Here is an 18181-nt window from a genome sequence, read left to right as displayed (position 1 = left end):
ATGCTCTCATTAAATCATCCCCCACTCATTTTTTCAGGAAACTCATTCTTAGTTTTTAGGAAGTTACTCATTTTTTAAAACAAGTTTTTTCTGCATTAAATAATGCATATTTACTTAAAAATAAAATAAAATAAAATAAAATAAAATACCATCACCCAAGAGTGGCCAAAACTTACTGGATATATCACATATACAAAAAGTTTATACATAATAAACAAAATAATGTGTTTTTTTAAAGGTTAAATAAACATTTCAGTTCCAAAAAAAAAAATTCTGCCAATTTTTGATGGATCAGGATTTACAGGGTTGATGACAAGAAGGTTTAGAAACATACACCTTTCCTTTTTCTTAAACATAAAAAAAATAAAAAAGTAATGAAAGTATGATAGGATTGTAATCAACACCTTCAAACCCCAGTCATGAACACATAGAATCGCTCCTCTGTTATACGTTTAAAAAAAAGAACTTTTAAAATATTTTTAAGGCTGGATCGAGGGAGACCAGAGTTTTTGCATCATGTCTCTTGAGGTGGATTTTAGTTTTTTTTTACACACCAGCGTTCAATACAAAAGCAGACTTTGATTTGTCTGTGTTTCAGTGCAGCAGTCTGTCATTTCTGTTTCTTTGGATTCAGCTTCAGCCACTGACTGTGATCATCAATCAGCTCAAAGAGGTCTGGCCAGTTTGTTCACAGATGGAAAAAAGAAAAGGAAACATCGAGAGGAAAACGAAAAGCTCTGACAGAGAATCCACCAAACACGATGGGATGTGAAGAAGAAGGGTATTTGAGCTTAAAGCAGACAAACAACTCATTTTTGGTGCATCTGTAGTTTATTTGATGTTACCAGATTTCAAACAAACACATGACACAACATCGTGCTGCAGGTGATCTGACCATCAGTCTGCTGGTGTCACCTGATCCCCCTCCTCTTCCTCCTCCTCTTTCTTCTCCCCCTCTTCCTCTTTTTTTAACACAATTCGTTTGTCTAACATTACATCAAACAATGGCACTTTGCTAGAACAGACAACTCAGAGGAACAGTCCAACATAGGTTAAACGGTCCCCTCTGTTTAAGGGAGTTATTCCTGTTAGCCTAGCTTAGCATAAAAACTAACAGCAGGAGGTATCTTAGCTTTCCTCCTTAACATCCTGCCCAGTTTGTTTCTGTCTCTCAGAGATCTGCAGAGGAAACAGAGCTACACTGATGTTTGACTCCTGTGTCTGCTTTTTGTGCTAATAAAGGCTAACAGTCTGAGACGCCTCTTTGCTCTAGACCATCAGGCTCCGGAGACGTCTCTTTGCTCTGGACCGTCAGGCTCCAGAGACGTCTCTTTGTTCCGGACCGTCAGGCTCCAGAGACGTCTCTTTGTTCTGGACCGTCAGGCTCCAGAGACGTCTCTTTGCTCTGGACCATCAGGCTCCAGAGACGTCTCTTTGCTCTGGACCATCAGGCTCCAGAGACGTCTCTTTGCTCTCGACCGTCAGGCTCCAGAGACGTCTCTTTGCTATAGACCGTCAGGCTCCAGAGACGTCTCTTTGCTCTCGACCATCAGGCTCCAGAGACGTCTCTTTGCTCTGGACCGTCAGGCTCCAGAGAGAACAGAGAACACAAAGGTTAGACTGGTATTAGTGTGGACACAGACGAGTAACATATTCACACACACTGATCACACTCAGGTAACACTTCTTCTTTCCAACACGGCTAATAACTGCACAGTCAGTACAACAGTCTGCAACAGCCACTCTGATTGGCTGATGGGTGTCCTGTGACATCACATCCTGTTGTTTCTGGATACAAAATAAAATATTTGTAATTAGTTTGACCAGCAGGAGGCGACAGAGAGAGAAAATCCTTCACTGAAAAACACTAGACATGAGTGAAAACAGACCCCGCCTCCTCCCCGTGATGATGTCATCGCCTGGTCCTGCTAGGATTGGCTGTAGCTTCACAGGGAGAGGAGGGGTGATGCTGGTATTCAGATAGGGCGAGGTCAGAGTCAACAGGTGAGTCAGTGTCTGAAGGGTCCGTCTGTAGGTGAGGGTCTGATGGGTCCTCTGGTTCCACTGATGACAAGTTATTGAACAAATTCAACATGAGAGCGTCTGTGCAGGAAGGACCAGACTTTGGAGTGAGAAATGTTGTGGTGTCTGCAGGAAAAAGAGTCTGTATGGAGAGCAAAAGCAGGCAGAGGAAAGTGACATCCTGCTCCCATCAGCAGTGCCCTGAGGAGGATTTCTGTCTCTCTATTAGTGTTTCCCCTACCATTATATTTGGCAAGACCGGCCCCCTGGAGGTCAGGTTTATTTACCATACAGCGCCAGATCACAGCAGAAGTAATTTAGAGTAGCCCCTCCCATAAATCAGGTTTATAGCTTTTTTTTTAATTTAACAGACTAAATGGTGTTATGTTATTTATCTTATTTACATGACCAGATGTCTTTTTGAACACTGTCTATGAACAACCTTTCTGCATTAAGAGTCTGTTCTAGAGGGTGCTAGAGAGCCATGGTTTGATAGGAAGCTTTTCTCGGCAGCTCCTGCATGCAAAAAAAAAAAAAAACCCCACTAAATTAAAATCTGATGTTCGCAAACAACATGATAAAGTTGCCATAGTGGATAAGTACTAACCTGGGTTTTACACTTACACTCGAAGAGAATATGAAGTCCAACTTGAGGATGCAGTCCACGAAGGACAAGAAACAGAAGAAAACTGGACTCACTTGAAAAAAGCCATCTGTGGGCGGATGTCACCATCCTGTAAACCACCAGCTCACTACCTGCTGAGCCACAACCCACAAAAACAGAAATCTGCCAGATAGTCAACACTCAGATTGAGGAGGTTGCCTCTACGATTAGAGGAGAAATATCTGCACCCAATACCGGATCTAAAACGCCATCCTGGTCTTGCAACATCAAGTGAACACCAAAGCTCGACCATTGCCGAGCTGGAGCGCACAGCTGTTGGTTGATCTGATGCTATTAGCAAGCTACAATCACAGGTGACATGTTTATGCCCTGAAGTGAACCAAAATGATAAATGCATGGATCTTGAGGGACGATCCAGAAGATAAAATGTGCAGATTGAAATGTTTAAAGAAAGTGCTGAGAAAGGCACTGAAAGAAATACATTTGTCTCACACCTCCTTAAAGACACATTTTCTCTGGACGACACACCTTTTGTCAACCACTCACACCAAGCTTTGCTCAGACATCCCGGTAACACAGAGCCTCCCTGACCATTCATAGTGCATCTCCACTACTTTCTTAGCGTGACTGTGATTCTCCAGAAAGCAGCCTCCATTAAGGAACTTTTTCACAATGGACAGAGGATACGTATCGTCTCTGACTTGAAACACTGGGCAGCTTTCAACAGAGCCAGGATCTTACTTTGGGACAAGCCAGAAGTCTGGTATGGCACGCTCTCTCGATGCAGAAAAAGCTTTGATCAGTTACCTCTTCTCTACCCTGAAGAGATATGACATAGGTAACAGGTTTTTAAGGTGGCTGGAAATTCTCCATCGAGATCCATGTGCCAGAGTTCTTACTAACAAGGTGCTCTGGGCTTCGTTTCAACACAGAGGCTCAAGGCAAGGCTGTTCTTCATATCCTTTACTTTTTCTCTCTTGCCCACATAATGTTTGGTAATCCCTTTATTGATGGATACAAGACAGGTGATACTATGGGTAAAATTTCATTATATGCTGATGATTTCTTGTTATATGTAACTTAACGACAAACATACTATGCCAGTCAGTCAAGAGACTCTCTCTCACTTAGGAAAATTTTCAGGCTACAAAGTTAATTGGTCCAAAAGTGGGCTCATGCCTCTTTTAGTGTTCTTTTTAAAGACAAAAAAGGTATTTTTTACCTTGACATATTTCAACGTGCAACCTGCGGTCTTCCTCAGAAGCTGTCATTCAGACAGCTGTGTGGTGTCTTTTTGTCAGCTGTTTCCGGTAGTAGCTGGCGGGACAGATTGATCACGTGGTCTGTCCCGCCAACTACGCCCCCCATTGCCTGACGGCCTCATGCCTTTATAGCTTCCTAATCTCTTCGTATTGCAAGACTTTCCCTTCAAGATTGCACCCGAGAAATTCACATACTTCGAAGAAGTCACTAAAAATTTTTCCCCTAACCACTACAAGTATTAAGTTATTAACCAAGAGGCAACCACCGTCCTCAGACTACAGCTGATGGGTTCAGGTTGATCCAACTTTGGAGGTGAGGTGTTCTGGATGGTTCTGGTCTCAGTGATTATGTTGCTGTACTGACTGATGTGAGTTGGTTAAGTCGCAGTGATGTCTGTCATGTCAGCGTGTCCTTTGTTTTGTCTGTATAAAAAGATGGACGCCACACCTTAACCTCCTTCTGTCGAACAAAAAGTGAAGCCAAAACACCCTCTGACAGTGCACTGGTGACTCCATCTGGAGCCAGAGTCTTGAGGCTGAATCTCATTCTGATAATCCAGTGCACACAGCACTGCAGGAGCCTCATTGGTCAACACAGCTGTCAATCTTAATGCTCTTCAGCATTTAGCAACTAGTTTGAAGGAAGCTGCTCAGAACCGTGTTTGACAAACATTTGAGTAGCCTGGATTTTAGAGTTTAACCCATGCCCCATCTGTTAACATGAGGGAGTTAGGCTTTATGACCCATTCTAATGCAGTCCAGTAGGGGGAGCTCTAAATCTTCTGGCTTTAACTTTAAGGAGCTGACATGTCGTCCATCTTGTATACAGACTCTGTTGTTCTTACCGTCTTCAAGTTGTTTAGTGTCTTAGCAGCGTGTTGTCTCGTCGTTATGGCAGCTCATGTAGTCGTCACAGTAGTCTACAGTGCTTCGTCGTCATGGCAGCATGCATCGTCTTGTTGTCATGGCAGTGTATGGTGTGATGTAGTGACAACAATGTGAACTGTCCTGTCGTCATGGCAGAGAGTGCGAGCGTGCGGCGAGCGCCTCCATCAGCTCGTGGCACAGACACTGACAAAAGCCGTAGAGGACGAGCAGCAGCAGCGTGGAGGGGACCAGGCTGACCAGGACCACGCCCAGCCACAGCTGACCAATCATCAGCAGGTAAATCCCCAGAGGCAGAGAGCTGAAGTACACCTGTCCAAACACAGAACACACCTGTCAGACACATGTCTGTCAGTCTGGCTGTCTTTGTAAGACTGAGGGGTAGTACTGACCAGGCAGAGCGCCCCCAGCAGGCAGCGGGGGAAGCTGCGGGACGTCCAGGCGCGACACTTCTGAGACGGGAGGTTGCAGGGCAGAGAGTCGAGGCTGGGGGGGCGGTACAGACCGACCACATTGAGCATGCTCAGTGAGTCTGAGGACGGAGACTCCTCAGGGAGCTCCATTATGGTGATGACAAGACAGTCTGAGGAGCGGTGAGACGGGTCCCTGCCTCCCTCTGACAGACAGACAGACAGACAGACAGACAGAGACAGGGAGAGTAAACTTACATTACAGGCTTTTACTGGAACAGAAAGTTGAAGACGCTGAAGAATGAGGATACTCACTCTGGGTGTAATAAAATAGTCTGTTTACTTGTATTTCTCCCTTATTATGTTACTTACGGTAAACATGTTGTAAACCTTGATCTAGGACGCCGCATGCGCATGGGCGTTACATGAGGTGCAGATGACTAGTTGGTTGTTATTGTGTGTGACCACTGGGGGGCGAATAAAGTTCCAACACTGAATGAACGTCATGTTTATTATAGCTAGAATAGTCAACTCACGGTACGATACGAAATATAATGTATGGCTCAAAATAAGAAATTTCTTTTGTTTCCAATTATCACAGAAAAGATTCACACTAATAAAAAAATGCAACTTTTTTTCCTGCATGTCATTTCACTACTTCCTCAAAGAATTGATTTTTTATGCCAGACTGACAGACCTGGCATCATTATCCTTAGAATAGGAAGAAGTATAAAGATTTATGATATATTTATTATATTACAGTAAAATAAATATTGTAGAGTTTGCCATTGAAATTAATGTGTTATCCTAATGAAAAATTACACCCATCCACAACAGGGAAGGCTGAGTGATAAACCAAACGTACCCTTCCCAACACTGTGTGTGTTAATAGAGCAGCTCTCAGTGGATCAGTGTGAAAACAAACAGTGAAGTCATATCTCCTGTTCAGATCCTCAGAAAACCTCCAAACAACCAACCACCTGTTCAAAAACACCAGCACTTAACATGTTAGAGATAATAGTTTTGTGTGAGTACAGTAGCTTTAGCTCACGCGAGTGCAAATGTCAGCTGATGAGAATGAGAATGAGAATGGGGACAGCGTTTTCTCAACCTCAGATAAAGACATCATGTTGAGACAAACACGCTGAAAAGGGCAGTTTAACGCTGTAGTTTTAGTCAAACATAATTATCACTAAATAAAATCTGTTATGCTGAGACGGCTGTTTATCAAACTCATGATCTAACGAGCAGTAGCCTCTTGTGCTCTGATGCAGCTGGGGAGCGCCTGTGAGGACAAGCCCTGATCCAGACAGATGCGTGTTCAGTCGAACTTTGCAAGACTCGCTGTTATCATACAGAGCTATATCCCACATTATCTGCACCAGACTTGAAATTGAACTGAATATTTTGCGGAATACCAACAGTCATGCAGTAAAATTTGAGCCATTTGATTTTTTTTTTTTTAATTTAATCATTTTGTGCATCTTTGAATTTTGTTCTGCCGTTTTTTTATTTCGCAAAATTTCGTCACACCCCTAGGACTGACCTTGTATTATTTTTCCAGTGAGACTGTTTGGACTCAGCACCACTTCCCCTCCACTTTCTCCTCCTCCACCTCGACGGGCTCGATCCTGACACGACAGAACAGCCAGGATGTGTCGGTCATCCTCCATCAGCCACACCTGGAGAAAAAGAAATAAGACTAAAAATAAAAACCGAAACTAAAAACCGAAACTCTTCTTCAGAAAACTTTACCCTAAAGAAGAGGGTATTCTGCCTTCCTTTATTCTATTAATGAAATAACATAACAATGTGCAGATTTTCAAAGCTCTACATTTTCATATGTTGAAGAAATTCCTGAATCTGGCTGTAAACTAATCCAAAGACCCAGTTTTAAAAATAGCACGAGATCTTCATGAGACTTGCTAAGATGATGAGGTCATTACATGTGGACCTCCAAAATAGTTCACGGCATGATGGAGGGGTGGGCTTCAAACACCAAGATCTCCCCATAGCTCTGCCCTTGACAGGCCAGAGGGCTGGCCAATCAGAGTGGAGGGGTTTGTGGACTGGGGAGCTTTAAAGAGACAGCAGCTAAAACAAAGTGTTTCAAACAGAGGCTGAAAAAAGGGTTTTCTAAAACACCAGTGAGAGAAAAATAGGGACAGAATTAAGACTTAAAAAGCATAAAAAGCCCCTCTTTTAAGTACATCCCACCAAGTGAATAATTCTGGCTTCTATAACAACATAATTTAAATTCTAATACAAAACCAACAAGAATCAAATTTAGTAAAATTTGTTCCAATGCAGCTGCAAGAACATACTCCTGTGTTTTCAAATTTTGTTGACAATTTGTGGGTTTTATTTTCATTTGTGGTGAGAAGCTCCCTCTTAAAGGATCTGGACCTGTTTATTTTTTTTTAAGTGTCTTAAGAAAACATTTGTTATGATCTGCTGCTATATAATCAAATAAAGGTTGATTGTTATAAGTGTTCAGCCAGCCAATAAAATCTCTCACCTCTTCGTCGGGGACGTGCGTCTTGTAGCGACAGAACGGACAGCTGATGACAGGTGAGGACTCCCCTGAAAATCAACCACAAGAGGCCCATAGTGATGTGACAGTCATGTGATCAGGCAATGGGATTAATCCATAGTCTCTAAACAGAAGATGGAGGACACAACAGTTCCCCAAAAGTGAAGCCAAAAGAGTCCATTTCCTCCCTGTGACAGACCACCACTACAAATAAAGTCACCACAGCAGGGGTTACTTTGGTTTTACTTTTGTCCAACCTCCGGAGCTGTAGGTGTGTCTTTCATCTTAACTGTCACATCTTCAGTCCAGACTCAGCTTATTGTTTTGTGTGAGGTCAGATCTGGCATCAGATTTGTGTCTGTGATGCGAGTGACATACTCACCCATGTCGACCATCTTCTTCAGACACTTGGCGCAGACTCGGTGCAGACAGCCCAGCAGTTTGGGTTTCCTGCTGCGAGTGTCATAGCGGTTGTAGCAGATTTTACATTCCAGTTCCTCCAGAGTGTAGACCAGAGACTGTGCCCAGGTCTGCACCTGAACGCACCACAAAAAAAGGAGTTAATTACCCTGAATGCAACACAGCAAAGGTCTGAAGGTAATCAAAACTGGTGCTGTGTGCAGGAAAGGTTTCTATAAAATGAGTGAACCAAACGTTTTTCTCACACTTTCTTAAACTTCATCACAAACTGAATTATATCAAAGTTGGAAACTGCATCTGAAGTTATCAGGAGGGTTTTTTGGATGAAGATTTTTCTGATGCGAAATGTCTGTGGTGAACCTCACCTTCCCCTCGATGCCCTGGCCAGGCTCCGCCTCCTTCAGCTGGCTCATTTTATTGGCTGTTGTCTTCTCCTGAACCAGCAGGGAGGGGCTTGTGTAAGTGGGTCTTAACTGGACCTGAGGCCTTTAACTGACTGGAGGACAGACAGTAAAAACAGCTACTGATGAAGACGGTAACACAGACTCAGAGAAAAATAACAGATCACTGCTACATCTAGTGACTTAAAGCATAAACAGGGGAGCTCTGAAAACCCAGTACCTGACTCCAGATCAGCTGATCAGTGTGACGGCCTGACAGGACTTCCATCTGTCTAAACTGAAGACCTACAGACACACAGGAGAGACAGACCAGCAAGAGACAGACACAATCTTAGATTGATAGGGATGATTTGATTTTTATGTTCAGCAGAAATAAGCAGCGCTGCCAAAGCATGATCATCAGACCCTGTTCTTTAAGACAAAGAAACCAGAAACTGAAAACAGAAACATAAATTACAAACACTAATAATAAAGAATTAGCCACTCAGCTCTTTCCTTCAGGCTCCAGAGACAAAAGCAGCCAACTACTGAGCATTAAAAACAATGAGCTGTTTCACTCAGGCGCCTCTTTGACTCCTTTGCAGTGGCTCCTTGTAGCTTTAAAAATTATTGAAACTAATTTTTTTTAATTTTTCTTACAGAGAGAATTGATGATTAAAGAGATTGACACAAAGTAAAACCATGGTTTAACATTTTGTTCAACTAACTATTTATCACATCTGTCAATAAAGCCTGCCGCCGCTCCAATACTCTATTCAAATTTTAATTCTGTGTGGATGGATTCATTTAACTGACAATGTGCAGTAACAACAAAAGTTGATGAGTTTAAAGATGTTAACAATATACGTTATCAAAATTAAGTATTCTTTCAAAAATTTTGCAATTTTTGCATTTTTTTAAACTTCAATATTTTGTAAAAGTTTTTGCAATTTTTTTTTGGAAATTTGGCACAGATGTAGAAATTGTGCACTTTTTAAGATTTTTTTCTTTTTTTTTTTGCAAATTTAAAAAAAAAATCATTTTTTATTTTTTCAGTTTTTTTAAATATTTTTATTTTGTGTTGTGTGTGTTCTGAAAGTAAAAAATGAAGACATCTCATGTACAATTTCATAAATTAAAAAAATGTCTTATCCAGATAATTATTCACAAGATATTTAGTACGCATAGAATTAAAATCTTTATAGTTTTGATAGTAGATAAAGTAGATTTTGTGGCTGAGGAACGACTGTAATCCAGGTGAGCTGAAGCAAAATGGCTCCAATGAAAGTCAAGGTTACAGACCCATGAGCTAGAATAAAGAAGACTATAAAAAGGGTTATTAGTTTTGTAAATAAGATATCCAGGGTTTCAAACTATCAGGATACTTTTACTGAGATTGGAAAGAGCTGAATATTTAACGGGTTGTCCACATTTTTTCACATGACTGTTCATTCTTAAAGGGATAGTTCAGTTTTTTTGAAGTGGGGTTGTATGAGCTCTATGTGACCACTAAGGACATTAGATACAGTTGTCTCCTCTCCCTCAGTAAGACACAAACTGTAATCGCTGGTGACGAGGAAATAAACGCTAACAGGGAGAGACCGTACCAAATTCAAAGGCTATTTTCTCTGCCTACAAGAACTAAAATCAAAAAGTAATACCACAGTTTAATACACCTGTGTGTGTAATGTTAAAGAGTCTACTGCTGCTTAGTTTTTTCAAGGCAGTTTTACACACGAAGCATTAAACTCCTTTCATCTAATTCTATAAAATACATTGAGATGTTTTCTTCTGTAACTCATACCATCGTTAAATCAGACCCTGATCTTCTCAATCTTATTTTTACTGACTGGTCACTGTGGTTTTTAGTGATGCCCAGTTTCTAAAAATAAAGTGCAGTATCTGTCTGGGCCCGTCACCAAGAAACACACACACACACACACACACACACACACACACACACACACACACACACACACACTTGCTGGGTGTTTATAGACTGCAGCTCTTATGTAACAGAGGATGAAGATGAGGAGGAGGAGGAGGAGGAGGAGGAGGGGGACACCGGGGATGCTGATGCTGCTATGGTAACATTTCTTCCTGTGCATGGACCTGAGATCAACCAATCAGCAAGGTCGGATGTGATCACATGACAGTGACCAGCTGGTTCCTCACTTCAGGGAAGGTGTAAAACTTTCCTCACAGTCAGGACAGACTCAGAGATTTCCCATCATACACTGAGGCTCTCTCTCCCCCTCCGGTCTCCTCTGATATCTGACGACACAGATCAGCTCCCAGCTCCTGGTGGCTGCGCTCAGACTCCACAAGTCTGTTATGGCAACATTTTACTGAGTCATACAGTTTCCTGTCTACAATCATTCTCAGTTAACAGGACGACAGCTTTTCTTCTCACTTCTTACATAAACATAAACTGGACCCTGTTGTTCCTCTCCTCCTCTGAGCCCCTGTTACAGTCTCTGTTCCAGACTGTGGCAACTCTATCTGGTTGAGGCATCAGCAGACACACACACACACACACACACACACACACACACACACACACACACACACACACACACACACACACACACACACACACACACACACAGAGGAGATGACTGAAGCTGAGCTGATTCCTGATATGAGCCAAGTGATGAACATGAAAATTGTCTGTTGGCTCAGGCTTATTTTGAACCATGTTGGTGGAGATTGTTGGTGAGATGTTTGGGGAGGAATTGTGATAAGTTAGAGCTCAGTGAGGGCTACAAAATTTATACTACAGGTTTAGCCAAAATCAAATGTGACCCTCTGTTAACCCAGCAGGGTCCAGACTCTTTTGTGGAATTTTTTTGTGGAAGTGACTAAAGCCTGGCTCAGACTACAGGATTCTCGCCCCGATTTAACCCAGATTCGATCCTCCTGACAATCGGGGAAGAAATCTGGTCAGGGACTACAATCAGCCCTGACGTTTGGCTAAGATTATGTTCTAGTGTGAGCGGTTGACAGATGAATCTTTAGCCCCATGATCTCTCACTAGGGATGGGTACCTTTCACATTTGAAACGATACGGTACCGATGCCCGGTACCTGGCAATCGGTATCGGTACTCAACGGTACCAATTTTTGGTACTTTTTTTGTGTTTATGTGGTAAAAAATATCAGTTTGTTTGATAATAAAGTATAGATTCTTTTCAATTTGGCATATTTATCCTTCAATATATAACCTTGCAATGCTGTGTTCATGTCCAGCATGGAAAATCACCTACTCTTCCACTCCCTCGCTGTCACAAGGATGCATTTAGGTACCTAAACATGGTACCTTTTGATTTTACATGAATCAATACCCGGTACTTTTGACAGGATTCGGTCGGTACATGTAAAAGTACCTAACTCGGTACCCATCCCTATCTCTCACAGGCTCGTCGGAGCCGCCCTGATAATTTTCAAACATGTTTGATATTTATCTGGATGATTACAACATTCATTCTCACTGAGGATGACAACAGACAATTAGAAAGAGCCCCAGAGACCGGACAGCAGACAACAAACGCAGGCTCAAAGTGCAACTGAAAGGCTCCGGGTCAGCTGACTGCTCCACTGGCCCACTCGAGCCAGTTCAATAATGCCTTTAAAAATAACACATAACCACGCCATTTTCATACAGTAGCAAACTGTTGTTTTATCAGTGATCGGTGTGAGATCATGCCATTATTGGCTGATACAGCAACAGTTTCACCTCTGTCCCTCTGCGTGCTCGTAATGGATGAAAGGCACCACAGCAGACAGCTCCGCTTCTCTCTCCTCCTGTCCCACCAGTGTGCTAAAAACCTCAGATCAAACAACTGACCACATGTGGCCCATCACTCTCTCTGGTCAAATAATCTTTGTGAAATCCTGTAGTGTGTGCTGGTCAGTATTTTCAAATCTTGTTGTTAGAGTGTGCTTAAGGGTGTTTTCACACATACAGTGTTAGGTCGACCCAAATTTAGATCGACCTATGTTTGGTCCCGTTTGGGTTGGTGTGAAACCAAAATCGGACTGTGGTGTGCACCAAACTGGTGCGGCCAGAGGAGGTGATCTCGGTTCGGCTCTGGCCGCACTCTGGTGCGCACCAGCTGTGGTGTGAAAGCAGCCGCACTCTGGTGCGATGCAACTGTCAGGCGAACTCGGCGAGTTTGACATTAGAGGGCTCCCGTGGAGTTTTGTTTGTGATGCAGGACAGCTGCACACTCCAACATCCTTAACTACCCTTATATACTCATCTAAAAAGCAGAGCTCTCCCCTGACTCCTCACGTCAAAAAAACATCGTTTTATATGGCCTATCATATAACAGGCATTGATTACCTTGTCGGTCGTCTGTATCTGTGTCTGATGAGGATCTCACGGTACATGGTAGAATCATTATTTCTGAATTTCCCCTTGGGGATAAAAAAAAAAAGTATTTTCTATTTTATTCTACTCTATTAATCTTTGCCTCCTCCGGAATCGGGCAGATATTTCCATTCGGCGTCTCCAGTGCATCTGTATGCTTTTCTCAAGCCGCAGCTGCGCTTCATTTTCAAACACTATCGTTTGCAGATGGTTATACACACAAACAATATAGAAATGAGTTTTAAGCACTATAAAAACTCGGTGTAGGCCTATTTGACTCTCCATCATCTCTGATTTAAGCAAACAGTTCTCTCGGCGCTTCCAGCTTCCAACTGAAAGTACGCTGCACGCGCTCTAGCCGTTGTCGTCATGGAAACATGACGCTCTCGAAATACTGCGGCGTTTGGTCCCGAGTGACAAAAAGCAGATGTGAAAGGAACCGCACTAACTGCAAAATGACAACAAAGTATTAATTTAACATTCCAAGCCGCATCAGGGTGCGCATTATCAGGTGTGAAAACACCCTAAGATTTAAGAGAGGATGATCTGTGAAGATTTCAGAATCTTTTATGACTTTTTAAATCCTGTAGTGTGAGCCAGGCTTAAGGGGTCAGTGACATGTGAATGTTCCTTTTGTTAACCATTTCTTTAAGTGATTTCTGTAAAAATCAGTCACTAACTGTGGTCAGACTAAAGAAATTAAATCTTGCCTGTCTCTCAGGTGTCTCTAATACCAGATGACCAGTAGGGGTGAGTGTTGGCAACCTCACAATACGATACACCAGGGATCCCCAACTCCTACCATGGAGAGCCCAGAGGCTGCAGCTTTTCTTTCCAACCAAAAACTCCACCAGCTGATTTCACTGATTAGTTCCTGCTCTCTGCTTGAAGGTGAAATTATCAGTGAAATCAGTTGGTGGAGTTTTTGGTTGGAAGGTAAAGCTGCAGCCTCTCGGCCCTCCAGGGTAGGAGTTGGGGATCCTTGCGATACGCAATACAATGCTTGGGTCACGGTACAATAATATCATGACATCACAACATTGTTATATATTGCGATATTATACACAAAAATTAAATCAATTTTAGAACAATGTAACAATTATTTTACTATGTGCACCTTTGATTTATTGATTTATTTGTTTTATTTACTTATTTATTCCTGCACTACTTTTATGTACAGCACTCTGTTTCAGCTGGGGTTGTTTTAAAGTGCTTTATAAATAAAGTTGAGAAGAGCTGAGTTAACTATTTGACTATAAACATTTTTTCTATTTTACTGTGTCCGAAATAATGAAAGTCAGATGGAGTGTTTCACACAAACGCTTAACTTAAAAACATAAAGTGCGTCAAGTTTGTCACTTAAACCACTGTGACATTAAACTAATTTTGCAAAAAAAAAAATGATTGGGTGAAAGACATGGACAGTTGGTGAAACTGATAAATGTCACTTGGTGTAACCAATGTTACTGATAAAAAAATCTGATATTCCACAAACTATGACTGTTATTTTATCAGTCTACTACACTATAAAAATTCAACTTAATATGATTTTAGATCAACTGACCCAAAATTAGAGAAAAAAATATTGATGTTTTTAGCATCAAAACCCACATCATCAAGTTTAGGAATAAAATATTTTGAATAAACTTTAAGATTATAGTTATAATACAATTCATGTGCAACATGCACCAGAGTAGCTCCTCGACTCCATCTACCACAGTGGAGGTGAAGAGGACGTATTGTACTTTCAACCAAATGTGATTTTTTATTTGAACAAAAATATAGATATTAACAATTTTAATATCTTCATTTTATCACAGGTCAAAAACTGCGGTATATTGCTGTACTGACACTTCTAATGACCATAGTTTAGTTTTCTACAGTGTTATATACTGCATAAACACCAACAAACTCTGTTTTTGAGAAACGAAAATGCTCGTCATTAGGGGGCGATATGGGGAAAAAATGTCAGGGTGTTTATATGACAGGATCAGGATCTGGTTTCTATCACAGATTGCTTTTCAAATTCAGACTATTTTACCTGCAAAACAATATTTTAGACCCAAATATTTCTTATCCTGCATTTAAAACTGTTTTAATGCATCATTTTTGTTTTTATCTGCACCAGCTCATGAGGTAAATTAGCTGAGGGTGAGACAGATTTTTATTTTTATTAACACTACATTTATTTTCAGTTTTATGAATTAAAGTCAAAATTCTGACTTCAAATCTCGGAATACTAACATTAATAATAATAAAAAAATATATTAGACCTATTTTTTTTTCCCCAGTGGCCCTAATCCTCTTCAGTAGTTTTTCTTTTTGCTGCTATGACAGCAAACAAAACACCCCCATGGAGGCTTAATAAAGAATGTTACATTTGAACTCTTATATAATGTCAGTTGATTTAACAGGTGATCTCTCAATGTTTTCTTATCTGATCAATTACCCCCAACTTGTTCATCTTAGCTTTCCTAGCTCTTGTTCTTGAATGAGTCTTTTATCTAGTGCCTTTTCCTTACCTGTATATAGGGCTGAACAATTAATCAAATTTAAACAGACATCGCAATTTAACAGAGTGCAATTTTCAAATCGCAGAGTCTGCAATTTAAAAAAATAAAATTTTAAAAAAGTTTCATGTACACAGACCTGGAGGAAACAAAGTAACTTGTGCTCCTTCGTCCTTAAAACAAGCAAAAGTCAAAATGCTGTTTTTTTCTGGCAAATATATTACATATCTACAAGGCTTGAAGTAAAATCAGTCTGTCAATATTCTTCTGTGATCGTGATAGTTAAATGAAAATATATTATTCGTATCAATTTATGCTTCAATCTATTTCATGTCATCATAACATGTAGGCCTGGCCTTCATACTATAGAATGATATAGAATGATTTTTTTTTTTTTTTTTGTAAATATGCAAAAGATACCCCCCCCAAAATAAATGAATAAATAAATAAATAAATAATAAATAAATAAATGAATAAAATAAAATAAAATAAAAACAAAATAAAAAATGAATAAATAAATTGCATGCTAAATCGCAATTGCAATATTGGTCCAAATAAATTGCAATTACATTATTTTCCAAAATCGTTCAGCCGTACCTGTATATGTATTATGGACCAGGAAGTATGGGGTCTGATTATTTTGATATTATATCATATATCACTGTTTTTCTTTTTCACATTTTGTGTTACATTGTTGTTGTATAAAAGGTGATTTAAGAATACAGCCAGACTGTCTATAATCCTGCTGAAGTCCTTGGACAGAGCAGTAGAACACTCTGGGTCCTCTGATGGTTTTTGTTTGTGAACAAAGTAATGTGCTCTGTACCAGGGACTCCCAAACTTAGCTCATGTTTATATAATCACTCTACCTATTCTAATATAGCGCTGTGTTTCCTAAATTAATCTGCCTCCACTTAAACCTTTGCCATCCTGGTTCAGTCACCTCAGGGGTCGTCTCAATGAAATGCGGAAAACAGATCAAACATGTTTGTTTTCCCTGCTTTATATCAGATTTAAACCCTAATTTTGTTTATAATATTACAATAAAAAGCAAAAGATACAATTTTAGGTAGTTTTTGATTCTGAAAGGCACTGACCCTCCATCAGTGTTTATCTACACTGAGTCCTGTGCAGAGTACTGTTTCACGGAGCATGCTGACATCATTACAAAAGGTGTGACCTCACAGATACTCAGCTCTAAATATACTGAGCAGACACCTGTCATTGCTCACCTGCAGGGTGATGATGGCTGTGTCAGGGTTGCCCGTGGCTGAGAATGCAGATGAAGTTTGTGTCCTCTCCCTCTGAATCAACGCGGTGATGATAAATCCCCCTAACAGTTGCTGTGGTTGTTGTTCTCTCTCAGCAGAAGCAACATGGTGGCCGATAAAAATCAACAGTTTGTGGACAAGTTGCCGCAGCTCTGTGGATGTGTGTCGCCTCAGAGTGCAGCAGGCAGGGGGTTGTACCTGGAGGAGGCTGCCGTAGTCCCTCTGCGGTGGTTGTGGTCGGTGTTGCCGTGGTCGGTGTAGGTCTCCGGTTGAAGCAACACTGCGGCGGTTTACCTCATTAACAGTCGGTGGTCGCGCGCTCCTCTCACACGAGCAGCAGATGGGATGCTAACATGCTAAGCTAACCAGGTGTGTGTCTTCGGTGTGTGCTGGTCGCCGCCGCCAACGGTCGCGAGCTGCTTCAGGTGACGGTGACTCACCGTCTCCTCCGCGTGTCTCCCTCCGCTCCTCACTGCGGCTCGCGGCCAGCGGCTGGAGCCAAGGTTACCGTGGCAACCAGCCCGCAGCGGGATGACGGGAAATCTGTGCCTGCAGATGAAAACAGGAAGGAAAAATAAACAAATTCATCAACATAGAGCATTACTTAGGAATAATTTCATCCTACCCAACCTTTTTATTCGACGGGAAATCACCGCATCAGGGGGACAGGAAGTCCACCTGTTCCTGTTTGTTTGCTATTACATAACGTCACAATGTCACGAAGACACAACAGAAAAACGCACGTGCTCAGGTAACACGCTGACAACCGACGTCTCGGGCCCCAATGTGAGATGAATTATTATGTAATATTAAATTAAAATAAAGCAAAGAGATGGTGACATGTTGACAGGCAAATAAACCATTATTGAAAATACAAATTTATGCAGACTATTAATTATTTATCTTTGTCTAGTTTAACTTTATCACGTGGTTAATTTTGATTTGATTTGATTTTGATGTTTCTGTTAAACCTCAGTTATTCAAAGACTGAATATTGTACAGAAACATATTTCTGTCAGCCATAGTGAAAAAAAGATCTGTTATAACAGGTGAAGTTATTATGTCAAATCCAGAATTTGTCACGAAATTGCAAAATAAAAATTAGAAATATTCAAAACAATTATGCTGTAAATCCACCTGACTGAATCATCACAGTCCTCTGCCTCTTGACTCTGAACACCAGTTCTGCCTATTGGCAGGTGGCTGTTGATTTGAAATTCATATGATTTCACTGCTTGTTTTCAGGCTGATCCACTGAAGGCTGTCAGCTGCTTCATAAACACACACAGTGATGGGAAGAGTGAGTTGGATTTCTTCACCCAGCCTGTCCTGTTTGTGGAGTAGTTACTGTGGATGGGTGTCGTCTCTCACTAGGATAGGACATTAATTTCAAAGGTAAACTCTGTGCTATTGAATCTGCTGTTATACAAAAATATATTGTAAATCCTAATATTACCCCTCATCTAAGGATAATGATGCCAGTTTTGTCTGT

At 41.1% G+C, this 18181-nt stretch overlaps 1 protein-coding gene across 1 annotated transcript; it reads right to left on the bottom strand.

Moving 5' to 3' along the window:
- Positions 1 to 852: 852 nt before the first annotated feature.
- Positions 853 to 17441, bottom strand: LOC141797960 (E3 ubiquitin-protein ligase RNF182). Its single transcript, XM_074679685.1, has 9 exons — positions 17320 to 17441; positions 16651 to 17238; positions 8779 to 8843; positions 8523 to 8653; positions 8120 to 8273; positions 7723 to 7787; positions 6751 to 6886; positions 5187 to 5410; positions 853 to 5106 (listed from the first exon to the last, which is right to left on the bottom strand). Exons 4-9 carry the CDS (start codon positions 8568 to 8570, stop codon positions 4924 to 4926), a joined length of 810 nt encoding a protein of 269 aa, XP_074535786.1. The 5' UTR covers positions 8571 to 8653; positions 8779 to 8843; positions 16651 to 17238; positions 17320 to 17441; the 3' UTR covers positions 853 to 4923.
- Between the last annotated feature and the right edge of the window lie 740 nt (positions 17442 to 18181).

The sequence above is a fragment of the Halichoeres trimaculatus genome, unplaced genomic scaffold (genome assembly GCF_033239565.1).
Source record: "Halichoeres trimaculatus isolate MK-OKI-2021-1 unplaced genomic scaffold, fHalTri1.1 fHalTri1_scaffold_1, whole genome shotgun sequence".
In the NCBI taxonomy this organism is placed as follows: Eukaryota; Metazoa; Chordata; class Actinopteri; order Labriformes; family Labridae; genus Halichoeres; species Halichoeres trimaculatus.
This window is presented reverse-complemented; position numbering and strand designations above follow the sequence as displayed.